Genomic DNA, 15,332 nt, shown 5'->3' with positions numbered 1-15,332 from the left:
CTCCATGTCCGCGGAGGACTCCATGTCCCACGCAGGACTCCATGTCCCTGCATGCCCCGGGCGCGGAATCCCGCAGAGGACTCCATAATCCACTCAGGACTCCATGTCCCGCGGAGAATTCCATGTCCCGCGGAGGACTCCATGTCCCGGCACACCCCGGAGCGCGGGGGCCCGCGGAGGTCTCCATGTCCCGCGGAGAACTTCGTGTTCCGCCGAGGACTCCTTGTGCAACGCAGGACTCCATGTCCCGGCATGCCCCGGGGCGCGGAGGCCCGCACAGGACTCCATGTCCCACGCAGGACTCCATGTCCCGGCATGCTCAGGGCGCGGAGGCCCGCACAGGACTCCAAGTCCCGGCATGCCCCGGGCGCGGCTGCGCGGCGAGGCCGGGCCGGGCCGGGCAGCGCCGGGGCCCCGCGGGGAGCGGCCGGAGGAGGGACCGGCCCTTATAAATGGCGCCCAAGCAGGACCCCAAGCCTAAGTTCCAGGAGGGTGAGTGCTGGCAGGGCTCGGGGGGGATTCTGGAGGATCGGGGGGTTCTGGGGGTTCGGGTGGTTCTGGGCGTCCGGAACCGGGGTTCGCCTCCCAGCCCGCTGCTCGTGGCTCGGGGGGTTTGGTTCTCATCGCTCCCTGCTCTGCCCCGATGAGGTGACAATAGCTGGGAAAGCTGAATTCCCGCAGCCTTTGTCTCTTCTTGTCCTTCCTTTTTCCTCCCAGCAGCACGCGGGCCTTTCCCACCCCGTTATTCCAAATATCCTCCGTTTCCCTTGGCTTTAAAACTGCCGGAATCCCTCTGCTTTGTCGCGGTTTTTATTTTCATGCGTTTGAAGGATGGTTGTTATTTATTGTCCCCTGGAAGGGAGCCCGGTGCTGGAGGATTCATGGATTCCAGCACAGCTGGAATCCACATCTGCAACAGCCCCGGGCTTTAGGTGAAAGAGGATGGATTGACTTTGTGGGAGGATTTTTCCGCGTGTGTTTCTTAGGAGGATTTTTCTGCGTGTTTCTTAGGAGGATTTTTCTGTGTACGTTTCGATTTTTAGGTAATGGTTGCGGTTGAGAGTAATATCAGTAAGATAAATAAAAATAGCAGTGCAGTGTAAGATGGATCCCCATCACTGCAATGTCCAAATCTGGGTTGGACATTGGGGTTTGGAGCACGCTGGGATGGTGTCCCTGCCCACGGGATGGGAAAGGGGACGAGCTTTGGTGTGAGGATCCAGGGACAGCCCTTGTGCGAGGGAGTTGAAGCCTGCCGGGTTATCCTGGAGACAAAGAGCCCTTCCTGCAGCTCATCCGTGTGTTTTTAAAGGTGGATATTCCTCGGTGGCTGTGGGCAGCTCTCCTGGGAAGCGTTGCAGGGCGTTGAGGCAGAGCTGTGTCTTCCAGCAGCGCCGTGACAGTGAGGGTGGCAATGTCACCTCTGGCTGTCAGCCCTGCCTGTAGGGACATTTTTAAATAAAATACCGACTGTGTGATGTGTGGGCACTTCGGGGAGAACCTTCTGAGCCTTTTCCTTGGTGGATACCCAGAATCATTTCACAGTTCTGCAGCTCATCTCCCCAAAACCGCGAGGCACTGCAGCATCCAGGAGGAAACGTGTGGCCTCAGATCCCCTGAGCTGAGCCCACTGCAATCCCCACCATGAGCCCTGGCCCCTGAGCAGATAAAACCAGGCTGAAGGACAATCTCATCCTGCTTCAGACCCCAGGGCAGGGCAGGGAGCAGCAGCAGAACCCCCCACGGGAGCCTCATCCTGGCTGCTCTTCCTGCAGGAAAAGGACAGGGGTGACAGTGGCTTTGGGGTATCAGCTCTGGGTGCTCCTGGTGACACAGGGATGGGGATGGAGCTCTGAGCTGTTTCTCTGCCCTTCCCTTGCAGGTGAGAGAGTGCTTTGTTTCCATGGACCTCTCCTTTATGAAGCCAAGGTAGGTGTGTGTGGCTGCAGGTGGCTCCCCTGGAACACAAGGAAATGGTTTTGTCTGCTGTGCCTCTAGATGGGACCAAGGACTGGAACTAAAATTAACAAAAACCTGTCTGAAATCAATTTTAAACCCTGGAGCTCTACTCCAGAACGATTTCAGGAAGCCCAGTGGCACCGTGCAGCTATTCTGGTGAGCTCCCAGAGGCTGTTGGAATGTCCCAGAGCACTGGGAATGTCCCAGAGCACTGGGAATGTCCCAGAACACTTTGTGCTGCAGGGTTTGGTGCCTGAGCTGCTCAGTCCCCTGCCCCTGGAGCCTCCCCAGGGGAGGTGGCTGAGGACAGCCCATGGTGTCCCACAGCCCCAGTGCCCAGGAGAAGCTGGGCTGCAGTGCCAAGGGCAGTGCAGTCCCAGCTCTGGATTTTTAACCCCAGCAGCCTGCACTGCAGATTTGTGGCCTTTTCCCTCGGTGTGAGTGCAGGCACAGCTCTGGGTTTGAGTGCTCCCACTGCCTCTGAAAGGGAAGGGAAGGGGAGCTGGTGCAGCTGTGTGGCTCAGAAAGTTTGCAGAAATTCCTGGGGCACCTCAGACAGGGATTTAAATCCTTTAGGATTTGTTGTCAGGAAAGGTTAACACAGGGAAAAACACTCAGCTTCTCTCTTCAGGAGAAGGAGTTGTAATGCTGAAATCACACCCAGGGAGGGTTAGGGCTGCTCCACATCCCGGGTTTTTGGGGTTCCTGGCTCTGGAGCAGGAGGGTGAGGAGGTTGGGATGTGTGACAATCCCCAGTTTTTGTTGGGAGTGTGTGCTCAGGGCTGTTGTGCCTGCAGAGAGGAGGGTGCTGCAGGTTTTGGGGAACTCGCCCTGTGCCAGCCCAGCAGCCCCGAGCTGTGCTTGGCTCTGTCCCTCCCTTCCCACAGTGCCAGGAGTGCTGCAGCATCAGGCTGTGCCAGCTGGGTGCTGGAAGGGATTTCCCAGCTCACAAGTGGTTTTTGGCTGCTTTGCACTGACTGGATCCTCCTGAGCTGCTGCACTGGCAGAATGAGCTCGAAGTATAATTTAAAAAAAGGTTTGGTTTGTTTATTTTAGGGGGTTTAATTTTGAAAGCTGCTTTGTCAGTAGTAATGAATAACAACCTTGGCTTTCTTCCTGCTCCTTTGATCTATTTTTCTGCCATGGTTCTCAGTCCAGCAGTTGTTTTGTTCCTGACCACGTCCTCAGTGTCCCAATTCAAGGTGCTCAGAGCAGCTCTTTGGGAGGCAAACAGGAAAAAACATTTTACTACAAAACTGTCTTTGAGTCATCTTTTTCTTGGTGCTCAGCCCCTTTATTCTCCAAAAGAAGCAGGGACAGGCTGGGTTTAATCCAGGCTGTCAGAAGCTGCAGCAGGAGCAGCAGAACCTCAGTCCTGGCTGCAGGTTCACGTGAGCCTGGCTTGGAGTCCCATGTGTTTTCCTGGGACAGGAGGTTCCTCTCTGGCAATATTTTGGAGTTGGAGTGGGTACAGCACAGTGTGGTCTGGAGAAAATGTTGTGTAGGCAAAGGTTCTGCCCTCCAAACACTCGGGGGTGCCAAGAAAATACCAATTTTAACTTCTGTGAGTAGATTTTAGTTCAATGGAAGAAAAACCCCTTTTAAAGAGACCAGGACCTGGAGCCCTGCAGGTTTTGCAGCAGCCTCATTCTGTCAGTGCTTCAGTGGCAGCTGAATCTCAGCACCTCCAGAACAGGGCTTGAACTTCCTGCAGGAAGTGTTGAGTTGGTGGATTTGATTTGTACAGCCAAGAAGTTCAGGGGCAGGGAGAACTCTGCAAGTCAAAGCAGCAAAATTCCCTGAAATCCCCTTGTTTTCCCTGGGACTGACTGACCTTTCTTCTCTGTTCCAGTGTGTAAAGGTTGCCATAAAGGACAAGCAAGTGAAATACTTTATCCATTACAGTGGCTGGAATAAAAAGTAAGTAGTGCATGGAATAAAAGCAGGATTTCTCTTTCCTTTCCAGGGAGATGCTTTGTGTGAGTGTGGGCTGGGGACAGCAGCTCTGCTGGCACATCCTCGGGGATGGAGCAGGATGATTTTTACCCCTGAGCTGATTTGTGTAACACAGAGAGAACATTGCCAGAACATTTCCTGCAGGGGGATGCTGGGAATGCCCTGGGACATTCTGCTTGTTCAGGGTGGGAAACGCTGGAATTCCTCCCTGGCAGAAACTCATCTGCCATGAAAACTTCCTTGTTATTCCTTGGGAGGCAAAAGCACTCAGATCCCCTGGCCTTGCCTCTTAGGCCAGGTTTGGCAGGGGATTTTGGAGCCCAGCTTGCTGGGGGCTGCCTTAGCTGCAGCTGTGGCCTGTGCTTCAGTTCCAGCCTCTCAGATTTAAATCAACTTACAGATATTTTTCCCTCCTGAAAAACTGGCAGGGTTCCAGGTGGGAGATGGCTGAGGGTCTCAGGCACCTCTGTGAGATAAATGTTGATCCCATTAAAGGTGAAAAGTTGTTATATTGATCTATTTTTCTCCCTTTTTTAAATTTTCTACCCCTTGGTTTGAATTTAGGAAAAGTGGAGGGTTTTTTTTTAAGTGATTAAAAACCTCAGCTCTTCAGACCCAGAAGTCTCAGAGAGCAGTTTCCTGTTTGATTTGATTTGATTTCAGTGCTGAGGAGACTCTTAGTCACAACAATCCCAGTGATGTGACTAAGAGCTGAACCTGCTGCTTTAGCTGTGATTTTTAATTGCATCCCCTCCTGCCAGAGGGACAGGGGATGTCTCAGTGTGAACACAACACTCCCAGGGCCAGAGCCACTTGGTGTGCTGGCTCCTCTTCATGAGGCAGCTCAGTTTGTCCCTTCCTTCCCCTCTTTGTGCCAGGAGTGCTCTCCTGATCCTGCTTTTCTCACTTATGTTGTTTGTGGGGGTTTTTTTTGTTTTGTTTTTGTTTTTTTTGTCTTTAAGCTTCCAATTAAGGACATGAAAAGTGGCCCTGCTGCAAGAGGCAGGGCAGCAGAGCCTTCACGGGGCCCTCTGCAGCTGGAAGGGCCTGACTTGGGGTTGTTTTGCCAATGTGGGCAGGCAGGACACCTGAAAGCTTTGTCACTGTGGGGCCCAGAGGTGTCACCTGCTCACACTGCTCTTCTGGAGGGAGGACAGGCAGGAATGGGAGAAGTGGCTCAAACAGCTGAGCCAAGCCCTGCCCAAAGCCCTGAGAGTTTTCTCTGCAGTTTGGAGATGCTGCCTTTGCCTTCTCTCCACCCTCTGGAGCTCCTGGTTTGGCCACACCACGCTCCAAGACTGGCAGCTGCTGAAAAATGGCACAGAACTGTCCCTGAAGAGCTTTAACTGAGGGGCTTCAGAATGCCTTGGCCACTTGTAATGTGTTTTATTTGAGATAAGTTGTCAGATTGCTCAGCTGAGGCACTCTGTGTTGAAGTGGAATTCCTGCTGGAAATGGCAATTTAATTTCCCCAACAGCTGTTCTCTTAAATCGTTCAGATTCTGCAGATATTCATTCCATCTTGGTTTCCTTCACAGACAGAAATCAGAGCTCTTCTCCTTACAGTAAGACCCTATTGCTGAATTTGTTAACCTATAAAATGTTGGAATAGATCAAGGAAACTTTCCCAGTGATACACTATGGCTGCAGATATCCCATCGTTTTGTAAGCATAGAGTATTTTTTATTTTTTTCCTGTGATGCTTCTTTTGAACTAAAGACTGTTCTGTCCCTCCTAAATTTCCCATCTTTTCAAGTTTGGGAAGCTGGAAATGAGGGTTACACTTAAATCATCCCAGCTCCTTCAATGGGGAAAGTTTGGAAACTTTGGCCTCGAGTTGTGCCAGTCCATGACCTGACACAAAGAGTTCAGCCCCAAATTCTGTGCAGCTTTTAATTGGCTGTTGTGTGTAGAATTCAATCAGGGGATGGTTTTTAGTGATGATTTATTTACCTCTGGGTTTTTTTTTTCCAGCTGGGATGAATGGGTTCCAGAAAGCAGAGTGCTCAAATACGTGGACACCAACCTGCAGAAACAAAAGGAACTCCAGAAGGCCAACCAGTGAGTAGGGGGGAAGGAGGGAAAATTTGTTTAACACAGCTCCAATCCAAAGTGATCAGGGCGATTTTCTGAGTTTCAAACCAAAATCCAAGCAGCTTCTTTTCCCACCAAAATCTTATTTCTGAACATGCTCTGTTTTAAAGGGAACAATATGCAGAGGGGAAGATGAGAGGGGCTGCTCCAGGCAAGAAGACTTCTGGTCTGCAGCAGAAGAATGTTGAAGTGTAAGATGCTTTTTATTTAAAAATAAAAAACCCAAACAGGACAACCCACCCCCAAACCCTGCCCAAAACACCTCCCAAACTTTGGCTCCTCAGTTTTACATTTAAAAGCTCTGCAGCTCAGCTCCATTTCTTGTGAAAAGCAGTTTAATGGTACCAAAAGGCCTCTGTTCAAGTATTTCATTAAAAATGCCTTTTAGGTGCTGCAGAGGTGATGTTGAATTGAGGTGCTGAGCAGACACACTCTGCATTTTTTGCCCTCTGTTGTTGGTGACTCAAAAAGTGGTGATTCCTCATAAGCCTTGTATCAGTTTCTCTGTAAATCAGTATTTGATTTAAATCAAATCTCTGTATAAATCAGTTTCTCTGTAGAATTTCCCAGCTCTTCCAGGCACTTTGGAATAAAATCCTCACAGTGCCTTGCCTTCTGCCATGGTACAGTTGTCAAAACTGCATTTAAAGAGCCTTTCTTTGGCTGGTTTTGACTAAAACTAAACCAATAAATACACCATTAAAAATGGATTTGCATCCTTAACAGACCAGAAACAAGCTCAGGCATCTACTAGAAAAACTTAATTTGAGCTGTGACTGTCAGATTTCCTTCACTCCATCCTTCTGGTGTTTCAGGGCAGATTTTATGGTAGGTTTTCAGACAATCAGTGCAGCTCTGCTCATTTGTCATTTGTGTGGGCAGGGTTTCACTTAATGAAGAAAGTGACCCTTACTAATGGGATGTTTTGAGTCCCTACCTTCATTTGTGACTCTGGCCTTCATAAGGAGGCTGCTGAAATGCCACCAGCTCTTCAGAAGTGGATTTGGCAGCAGCCTCAGAGCTTCCATGCCTGATGGAGGGGCAGGTCTGCTGTGAAATGTGAAAATGGCTTTGAGGAGGCAGCACAGGGACAGGAACTGGGCTTGGCTCTGGGTCCTGGAGCACTTTCACCTTGGGATTGGCCAAAATCTGGCCTGGAGCTGGCTCCTGGTTTGGGGAAAGGTTTTGGGGAAGGATCCCCCCTGTGCCCAGGTGCTCCAGGCCAGGTGAGTTCTGTGATTCCTCCCCAGGAATCAGCCCCTGCCTCTCCTCACCTGGGGTCACACAAAGCCCAGCCCAGCTCTGTGTGGGCAGCTGGGAATGAGCATCATTAAAACCTAATTAAAGCAGGTGGCCAGCACTAATTAGGCTCTTAAGGGGCTGTTCCAGCTGAGTGTCTCCCATGTGAGGGAGCTGATTGTGGCTGAGAGTTTGACTCAGCCCTGTGTGTGTTGTTTGCACTACAGGGCAAACCCTTCCCAAAATGAAAACCTCTGGATTGTCCCCTTGGACACTGCAGCTCATTGCAGATACACAAAGTGCTCCTGCTGGGGAGGGGGAGGAACAACTCACAGAGCTCTTCTGAAAGGGTGACCCTGGCAGCATCTCTGAGCCTCACAATTCACCTTTTGTAGCACTCCTGGAGGATCTGAGGGAAAGGAAATTTATACTCCGAAATTATTCCTCAGACAGCCGAGCAGTGGTGGCACAGCCTGTCCCCCAGGAGTGCTCAGGGCTCACAAGCTGCCAGGAGGGTCAGTCTCGTGTTCCTGGGCTGCCCTGTGAGCCCGTGTGTGTCACCTGTCCCCAGGTTTTTCCGGAGGGATGGAGCCCACACCGTGTGCTGCCTGGAGACCCCGGCCATCTCCACACGGTGAGTCAGCCTGCCTCCTTCCCTCCTTCCCTTCCTTTTCCTTCCCTGCCTCCTTCCTTTCCTTTTCCTTCCCTGCCTCCTTCCCTGCCTCCTTCCCTTCCTTTCCTTTTCCCTTCCCTGTTTTCTGAACAAACCCTGGGAGCCCTTGGCTGTCCTGGGGCCCAATCTCCATTTTCCCTGCTTTTCCTTCTTTTCCCTCCTTGTCCAGCTGGCTCCAGGCTTTTGGCCCTGGATCCTTGCAGAACCTGATTCCTGCAGCCTGGAGCTCCTGGAAATCAAACCCAAGGAATTTTCTGGAGCTTTGGGAGCAGTGCTGGTGTTGGGAGAGCTCAGAAGCTGCTCCCTGTGCTGTGTTTTTGTTTGAGTCTGTCCAGAGTTCTGTAAACTGCAGCCACTGGTTCCCAAAGCTTTGATCAAATAGGAAATTGTCTGAAATGCAAGTTTGGGTTTAAAATAATTATTCATCCTCTGATAACTGGAAGCTATAGCAGAAAAAAGAGTGGAGTTAAAGCAGCTTTTATGGTTGCCTGTGCAACACCTTCTGACTGTTAAATGTAGCTCTGCTGAACTTCAGCTTCTGATAATTTATTCTACATTTCATGGGCCTAAAATCAGGAAACAGAGTTAATGGGTGCTTGAAAAAATAGGAGGAGTAACCCAAGTGTTCTGGAGGGAAGATCTGGCACTGAGTAACAAATGAGGGAATAACAGCTGGTTTTAAATGGTCTAAATGCAGTTTTTAAAAAACTCTGTTCCTATTCTAATTGTTAAGATGATTTTTATCATGTGAATTAATCCTGGGCAGGGCTCCCTGGTGGGTTTGGAAGAAAAGCTTTTCCTTCCATGCCCACAGGGAGTGACCTGCCCTGGGAATTGCTGCCTCAGTCTGAGCCTCACCCTGCCCACAGCTCCAGCCTCATCTCAGCTGCTTGGCCTTTGAGCAAAGCTTTGCTCTCCCAGCTCTGCCTTTTCCTGGCCCTGATAAACCCAGCTCAGAGCCTGAGAAAACAGGAATAATTTGAGATAGTGCTGAATTTCTAAGGGATCAGTGCTGGACTGGTGAGGTTTTACCCACCCAGTGCCCAAGTTTTGAGCAGTGGATCCAGGCTCAGGGGACAAGCTGAGAATGAGCAGTGGCACTCCAGTAAAACTTCCTAAAAATGAGTGGGAAATAGCCCAAGTGCTCCTGAATCTCCCCTCTGCTGCTGCAGTGGTAAAGGTAAAGGAGGTTTTTTCAATCTTTTACTGGAAGTTAATTCAGTGGAGTGAGATTTTTCTGGGAATTCCCAGCACTTCTGTTTCCCTGAAATAAAACAGCTACAAACCTCTTGTAGTTCTCCAAGAGCTCTTGGGAAGGACAAAACTTCCCAGAAATGGTGAATTCTGACCTGTTCCATGAAGAATCTCGTGGTACCATAGCTCTGAGGCCAAGCTTTTATTTCCTTTTATTTCCTCCGTGTGTCCTTAGCTGAACACAGCCCCTGAGCATCTGCTCCCTGTGCTGAATGCTTGAAACATTTTCTGGTTTTCTGCTGTGCCTTCCCTAAGTACCACTGTCTTGACATGTGCAATAATTTTTGTTCTTTTTGCAGGAAAACAAAAAAGAACAAGCAGAAAAGTAAGTGTGTTTTATTTTCCATCTGAGTGGGTCTCTCTAGTGGAGGGTTTGCAGGTGAAATCAGACTTTCAATAATTCAATAATTGCCCCAAAAATTCACTGACACCTTGTGCTGTCCCTGCTGGGCTCCTGGGGCTCTCCCTGCTCAGCATGGGGAAGGTTCACACTTTTCTGTACAAAAATCTGCTTGTTCCAGTCTGTCAGGATTTTGAGCTCTTGCAGTTGAAAAGTGAAGCTGATCTGCTGAAATCATTTCCTAAGTCAAACTTAGGATTTCTTACTGACATGGGGACATGACACAGCTGCAAAGCTGAGCTGCTGGGTCCAATAATCCTCCCTGAAAAAAATAAGACAGGCTGGTGTGGTTCTAGTGCAGAAACCTCCCTCAGGTAAATGCCAGTGCAGCAGTTTACACTGGCACTGAAGGGGGACTCCCAGAACACAAATAATAATTTAAAAAAAAAGAAAAAAAACCCCACCAAAACCCTAACAGGTGCAAAGGTGACCTGAGGAAAAATCTGAGCCTTCCTTTGCTCAATAAATGTTGCCTTCTGCTTTTTCCTGCTGCTGTGCACAGCTCCAGGCATTGGGGAGGGCAGCAGCACCAGTGAGACTCCCCAGCCCCCCAGGAAGAAGAGAGCTCGGGTGGATCCCACCGTGGAGAGTGTGAGTGTTTTCCATTCCCTCCCAGGGATTTTGGGTGGAAAACAGGAGGGTGCTGTGCTCCCAATTAGTACCTGAGAGTAATTAGTGTGGCTTGGCTTTTCTCAGGAGGAAACGTTTATGAACAGGGTTGAAGTGAAGGTGAAGATCCCCGAGGAGCTGAAGCCATGGCTGGTGGATGACTGGGACTTGATCACCAGGCAGAAACAGGTGAAAAACATTTCACATTTTACCTGTGAAAACCCTGCCCAGCCCTGGGGGACACCTTCCACTCTGCCAGCTTGCCCAGCTTGGTTGGGTTTGTATTTTTTTAATGCCCATCTAAACTCTGGGAGGAATTCCTAACCTGTACCATCCTAACCTGCTGATTTCACCCTAAAATGTCCTGGGGAGAAAGGGTTGCAGTTCAGCTTCCAGGTATAAATGTCTGCAAGAATGAGACAAACTTGTGTTTGTTCTGGTTTGCATTTGTAGCTCTTCTACCTCCCTGCCAAGAAGAATGTGGACTCCATTTTAGAGGATTATGCAAACTACAAAAAATCCCGAGGAAATACTGATAACAAGTGAGTAATGCTCACTGCCAGCCTTCAACACCTCCTTGGCTTGGATTCCATGGAAAATGGAAGAAAGTTGTGAAACCTGACCCAGCCCCATGGCCAGTCCCTGTTCCAAGCCCAAGATGATGGAGGTGCTCAGAAATCCTGAGGGAGTCATTCCAAACTGCTTTTTTTATTTTCTGGATCTGATTTCTGCTTCCCCACTTGCCCTAAGCCTTTTCCTGAAGGAAGCTGACAGAAATTCCCAGAAAAGCCGTGTGGGGTGAGCTCAGTGCCCTCACAGGGCCAGGGGCCAGGGAGGTGCACGAGGACTTGTAAATACTCAGATGGGCAAAGCCAATTATTGTTTATAATTACCCCAGCAGTCAGCCCTGAGCAAAACAAGGTGTGTTTACTCTGCAGGAAACTTTCCTGTTTGAGAGGGAGAACAGAAAGGGGAAGTAATTTTCTTCCATTCAAGGGAAGCAGATAATTGACTTGTCAGGGTGTTTGAACCTCCTGTGATGTAATTGTCCTGATGCCTGCTCTAAATTTGTTGGCGGGGTGGGGTGAGGTTGTGCTCCTCTGTCACTGCCAGCTCCTGTGCAGGCAGGGTGAGGTTGGATTCTCCAGGAGAGGCCTGGCAGGAAGGCAGCAGGTGCTCCTGAAATTCTTTTTCAGTATGAATTAATTCTGTACTGCCCTTGGAGCCTGGTGTGAGCTGGGATGAGCTTTGGTGAGAGCTGAATGTCCCCAGTGCTGCCTGTGGCTGCAGAAGGGCTGCTCCAAGGGAGAGGATGGCTGAGAACTGCTGCTCTTGGTTTGCTTAAATCCTGGCTCAGTTTAGAACAGCCCATTTTCCAGGGAGGTCTGGAATTGCATCCCTCCCGTGGCTGTAGATTTTAAGGTCCCCAGACCAATTTCCTTGCAAGATGTGAACTCCTGTGAGAGACCCTCCTGATTCTGGTGATGTCCCCGAGCCAAGGCTCACCCTTGGTGCTTGGAGCAGGCCTTGCAGAGCTCTCTGTCCCCAGGGAATATGCTGTCAACGAGGTGGTGGCTGGCATCAAGGAGTATTTCAATGTCATGCTGGGCACTCAGCTCCTCTACAAGTTCGAGAGGCCCCAGTACGCCGAGATCCTGGCGGATCACCCCGACGCCCCCATGTCCCAGGTCTACGGTGCCCCTCACCTCCTGAGGCTCTTCGGTGAGTGAACTGGGGGGAGGAGGAGCTCTGGGAAGGATTCAAGGGTGGCTTTTCCTCTCCCGAGCCTGTGGCAGGCAGATCTGAACTGTGGGTCCATTCCCTGCAGCGTGGGTTCATCCCTATCCGTGTATCCAAAACACTCAGAGCTGTTGCAGGGTTTGGGATGGAAAGGAATTTTTTAAGTCTGGTTGTTTTGGGTGAACTATGTTGGAATAGATTCCCGGGCTGCTTTTCTGTGCTGCTGTCAGTTGTGGATTTGCACAATGAGCCGAGGCAGTGTTTGTGACAAGTGTCCCTCCCGTGAGCAGTGCGGATCGGAGCCATGCTGGCCTACACGCCCCTGGATGAGAAGAGTCTGGCTCTGCTCCTGAACTACTTGCATGACTTCTTAAAGTGAGTACTTGGGAGGTCTCCCAGCAGAGAGAGAGGGGTCAGGGAGCTCAGGCTGCCCCTTTTCAGGGGATTGTTGTATAACTGGGGCCTGTCTGTGGGATCTTCCTCTCAGACTCCACTTCACTGGTCCTGTTAATCTGCACTCCTACCCTGTCCCATCTGCTCCTTGTTGCAAAATAAATGCTTTAACATTTATTTATAGCTGCTATAAAAAGCAGATGATAATTCCAACAAGCTATTAAATTACACAACAGTTACTCAACAACAATTGAGCAAATGTTTAAAAACTGATGAACTTTAGGAATGTTATTTTTGGGACAGACTGTCACCAGGGCTTTAGTGTGCTGTGGAACTCTGTATCCATGGGATGTTTTAGGAGGAAAACATCCTGATAATAATAAAACACTTCAATGTGAAATGAGGTGAGCTTTAAGGTCCCTTCCAACCCAAATCATTCCATCATTCTGTGATCATTTGGAAGCTGAAAGAAAAGCCTCAGTAAATCCAGGATGGCTCTGCAGCAGGGCTTGGCAACAATCAGCCAAGGAAAACCTGCCCTGGGGATAGCCCTGGTCTTCTGGGGCACTCTGAGGTGAGTGCAGGTGCTGAGGAGCTCTGGCTGTGAGGTGGAGATGTGAACCCAGAGACCAGAAATCCTGAACCCATTCCACGAGAATGAATGGCAAACAGCCCTTCCTTCCCTTTGGCCATTCCTTGTTTTGCCATCCTTCACTCAGCCCTTGAGGGGCCCTGTTCGTGCAGACAGAACTTCCCGGTGTCCCAAATCCATTCTTGGGACAGCAGCTGCCTGAACCTCAAAGATCAACGGCTTCATCCTGTTAATGCTGAGCTGCTGAGCTCACCTGGAGCCAGAGGTGCTTGGCAGCAGGTTTGGAGTGGATTTTTTGGCTGAGCTGTCAGACCTGTAAGTGCTTGGCAGAGCTGATGTGGGACTGGTGCTTCCCAAACCCTGTTGTGTGTCTGGGCAAACACGAGTCACAGATTCACTGAACAACAGAGAGTTTGGGCAAGAGGCAAAGGGATGCTTTTTGTTGTTTTTGCAGGTACTTAGCAAAGAATTCCTCTGCGTTGTTCAGTGCCAGTGACTACGAGGTGGCCCCTCCCGAGTACCACCGGAAGGCAGTGTAAGCCAAATTTGCACGGAGCAAGGTTGGCTCCTGCACCACTTGTGCATCCTGTCCTTCAGCTCCCTGTCACACAGCTCCTGTAAGCATGAAGTGAATCCAGTTGTGTGTGTGTGGAATGGAACTGCCACCCAAGGCCAGAAGATTTCTCGTTCTCCAGTGGAATTTCTTGTCCCGAAGTGGAAGCTCAGAGCTCCTGGGAGCCCCGTGGTGTTTCTGGCTTGGTGTTTGCATCGCTGGGATGTAAAGGAATGTGTTCTGCTGTGTCATTGTCTGAACTCAGTGCTCGTAGGGCTGCTCCCCCCCGAGGCTCGGCCTCACTAACCTGCTTTATTCCATTGTCATGACAGACCCACGAGGGCTGTGTCACCTGTGTTGGTGCTATTGACTGTCTCACTCACCCCAGTGACTTTTTGGTGTTGGAAGTTCAATGTTTGGTTCATAAATGTCTGCTTTTCATGGGGTAGTTGAAGGACTGTGACTTTTTTTTATATTCTAATGATAGGAAAATGCATTCTCATCTCGTAGTGTTTGGAAATGTTGGTCTTTGGCAGAGCTGTTTTACAGATCTGCAAATAAACTTTTTTAATTTCAAATGTGGTTTCTGCTGTTTGTTTTCATCAGTTTTGCTGCTGTGCTGGCCAGGCTGATGAAGGGAATGAGGGGTTTGGATCTCTTAAAGGCATTGCATGACTTGGCTCTGAGTAGCTGCTCTTTGCAGACAAAATACCAGGTTTTAATCGCAGATGTTACTGCAGGAAGCCACAGTGGCCTGGGATGTGGGACCCATCCTGCCCATCCAGGGCTGCTCTGGGGTGGGACTGAGCCTTCCTGAGGGGCAGGAGGGTCCCAGTGTGTCCCCAGCATGGGCTGTGCCCTCCCAGCACCTGCATTCCCTGGACAGGAATCCAGCACGATCCTGTCCCACCTTGCCCTGGTGCCCTCCTGTGCTGAGCACAGCCCCCAGTTGGGCTGGAGCTGTTTGGAAAAGCAGCAGGATCTGCTGTTCCATGGAAAAAGAACAATATTGAGCAATGGGGTGAGGGGAAGTTTCCATGGGAATGGGGCAGGGCTGGAGCAGCTCAGGCACTGCCAGGGGGTTGCACTGGGTTCTGTTCAGGGCAGGCAGGAGGGAAGGGCACTGTGCCCAGCCCAGGGTGGGTGCTCCTCTTCCAATCCCTGCCTGCTGGCCTCTGCATTGTTAATTAGCCACTTCTCATTATTTATCCTGGCCATTACCCGGAGCCAGGATCATGTTCCAATCTGAACAATGGATTTATCCTCTGCCAGCTACCCCGAGAGTGAAACTGCCCTTTGCTGTCAGTGCCCGTGGTCACAGCACAGGGTTTGTACCGAGGCCTGTTGGGATCTTCTGGTGATTCTGTTTCATGTGGGAAGGTCCCTGGGCTCCTGCTGCTTCCCAGGGACAGGACACCCTGGTGCCCCTCTGAGCTGGGAGCCTCTGCTCCTTCCAGCCCTTCCTGGAAAGGCTGAACTCTTCCAGGCTGGCCTGGGGCAGGAATTCTTGGCTTCCCTGGTACCCCACAGAGGCTGGGTGTGCTCATGGCTGTGGTTCCTCAGACAGGGCTGTCCCCCCTGGAGAAGCTGAGGGGTTTGCAGAGCAGGAAATGAAATCTTTGCAAGGATGGACTGCTGCAGGCCAGGCCCCGTGCCCGGGAAGGGAGGCTCTTGGAAGTGGAGTCCCTGGCACAGCACGATGTGACAGAGCCTGGGCTCCCTCCTGGAAAAGGTGCTTTTACAGAAATGAAAATGATTGTATGGGGAAGCTGTGGGGAGCAGGGATGAACTGTCTGGGGCTGTGCTGTTCTGGCTGTTCCAGCTGTGCTATTCCTGCTGTTCCCAGCATTCCAGCTGTGCATCCTGCCCC

General features: G+C 50.5%; 1 protein-coding gene across 2 annotated transcripts; it reads left to right on the top strand.

The window, feature by feature from the left end:
- The first annotated feature begins 365 nt into the window (after positions 1–365).
- On the top strand, positions 366–14,040 carry MORF4L1 (mortality factor 4 like 1). Of its 2 annotated transcripts, none has more exons than XM_014887853.2 (13): positions 366–492; positions 1,883–1,929; positions 3,812–3,879; positions 5,890–5,976; positions 6,120–6,200; positions 7,820–7,882; positions 9,475–9,500; positions 10,078–10,166; positions 10,272–10,373; positions 10,638–10,726; positions 11,734–11,906; positions 12,215–12,299; positions 13,364–14,040. In XM_014887853.2, the coding sequence occupies exons 1-13, from the start codon at positions 453–455 to the stop codon at positions 13,446–13,448; spliced, it is 1,035 nt and encodes a 344-aa protein (XP_014743339.1). In that variant the 5' UTR covers positions 366–452; the 3' UTR covers positions 13,449–14,040. The 2 variants fall into 2 exon arrangements, with proteins under 2 accessions (XP_014743339.1, XP_088028886.1); XM_088172760.1 differs by having other exon boundaries at positions 12,123–12,299.
- The last annotated feature ends 1,292 nt before the right edge of the window (positions 14,041–15,332 follow it).

Source organism: Sturnus vulgaris, chromosome 13 (assembly GCF_052056855.1).
Source record: "Sturnus vulgaris isolate bStuVul1 chromosome 13, bStuVul1.hap1, whole genome shotgun sequence".
Taxonomy (NCBI): domain Eukaryota; kingdom Metazoa; phylum Chordata; class Aves; order Passeriformes; family Sturnidae; genus Sturnus; species Sturnus vulgaris.
Note: the sequence above shows the minus strand (reverse complement) of the source record. Positions and strands in the feature narration are given on the sequence as shown.

Excerpts from the sequence above, each read along its gene's own strand:
- MORF4L1 (XM_014887853.2), top strand. The coding sequence starts at position 453 with ATGGCGCCCAAGCAGGACCCCAAGCCTAAGTTCCAGGAGG. Across the intron at positions 5,977-6,119 it reads GAACTCCAGAAGGCCAACCA|GGAACAATATGCAGAGGGGA; the intron begins GTGAGTAGGGGG and ends TCTGTTTTAAAG. Across the intron at positions 9,501-10,077 it reads AAAAAAGAACAAGCAGAAAA|CTCCAGGCATTGGGGAGGGC; the intron begins GTAAGTGTGTTT and ends TGCTGTGCACAG.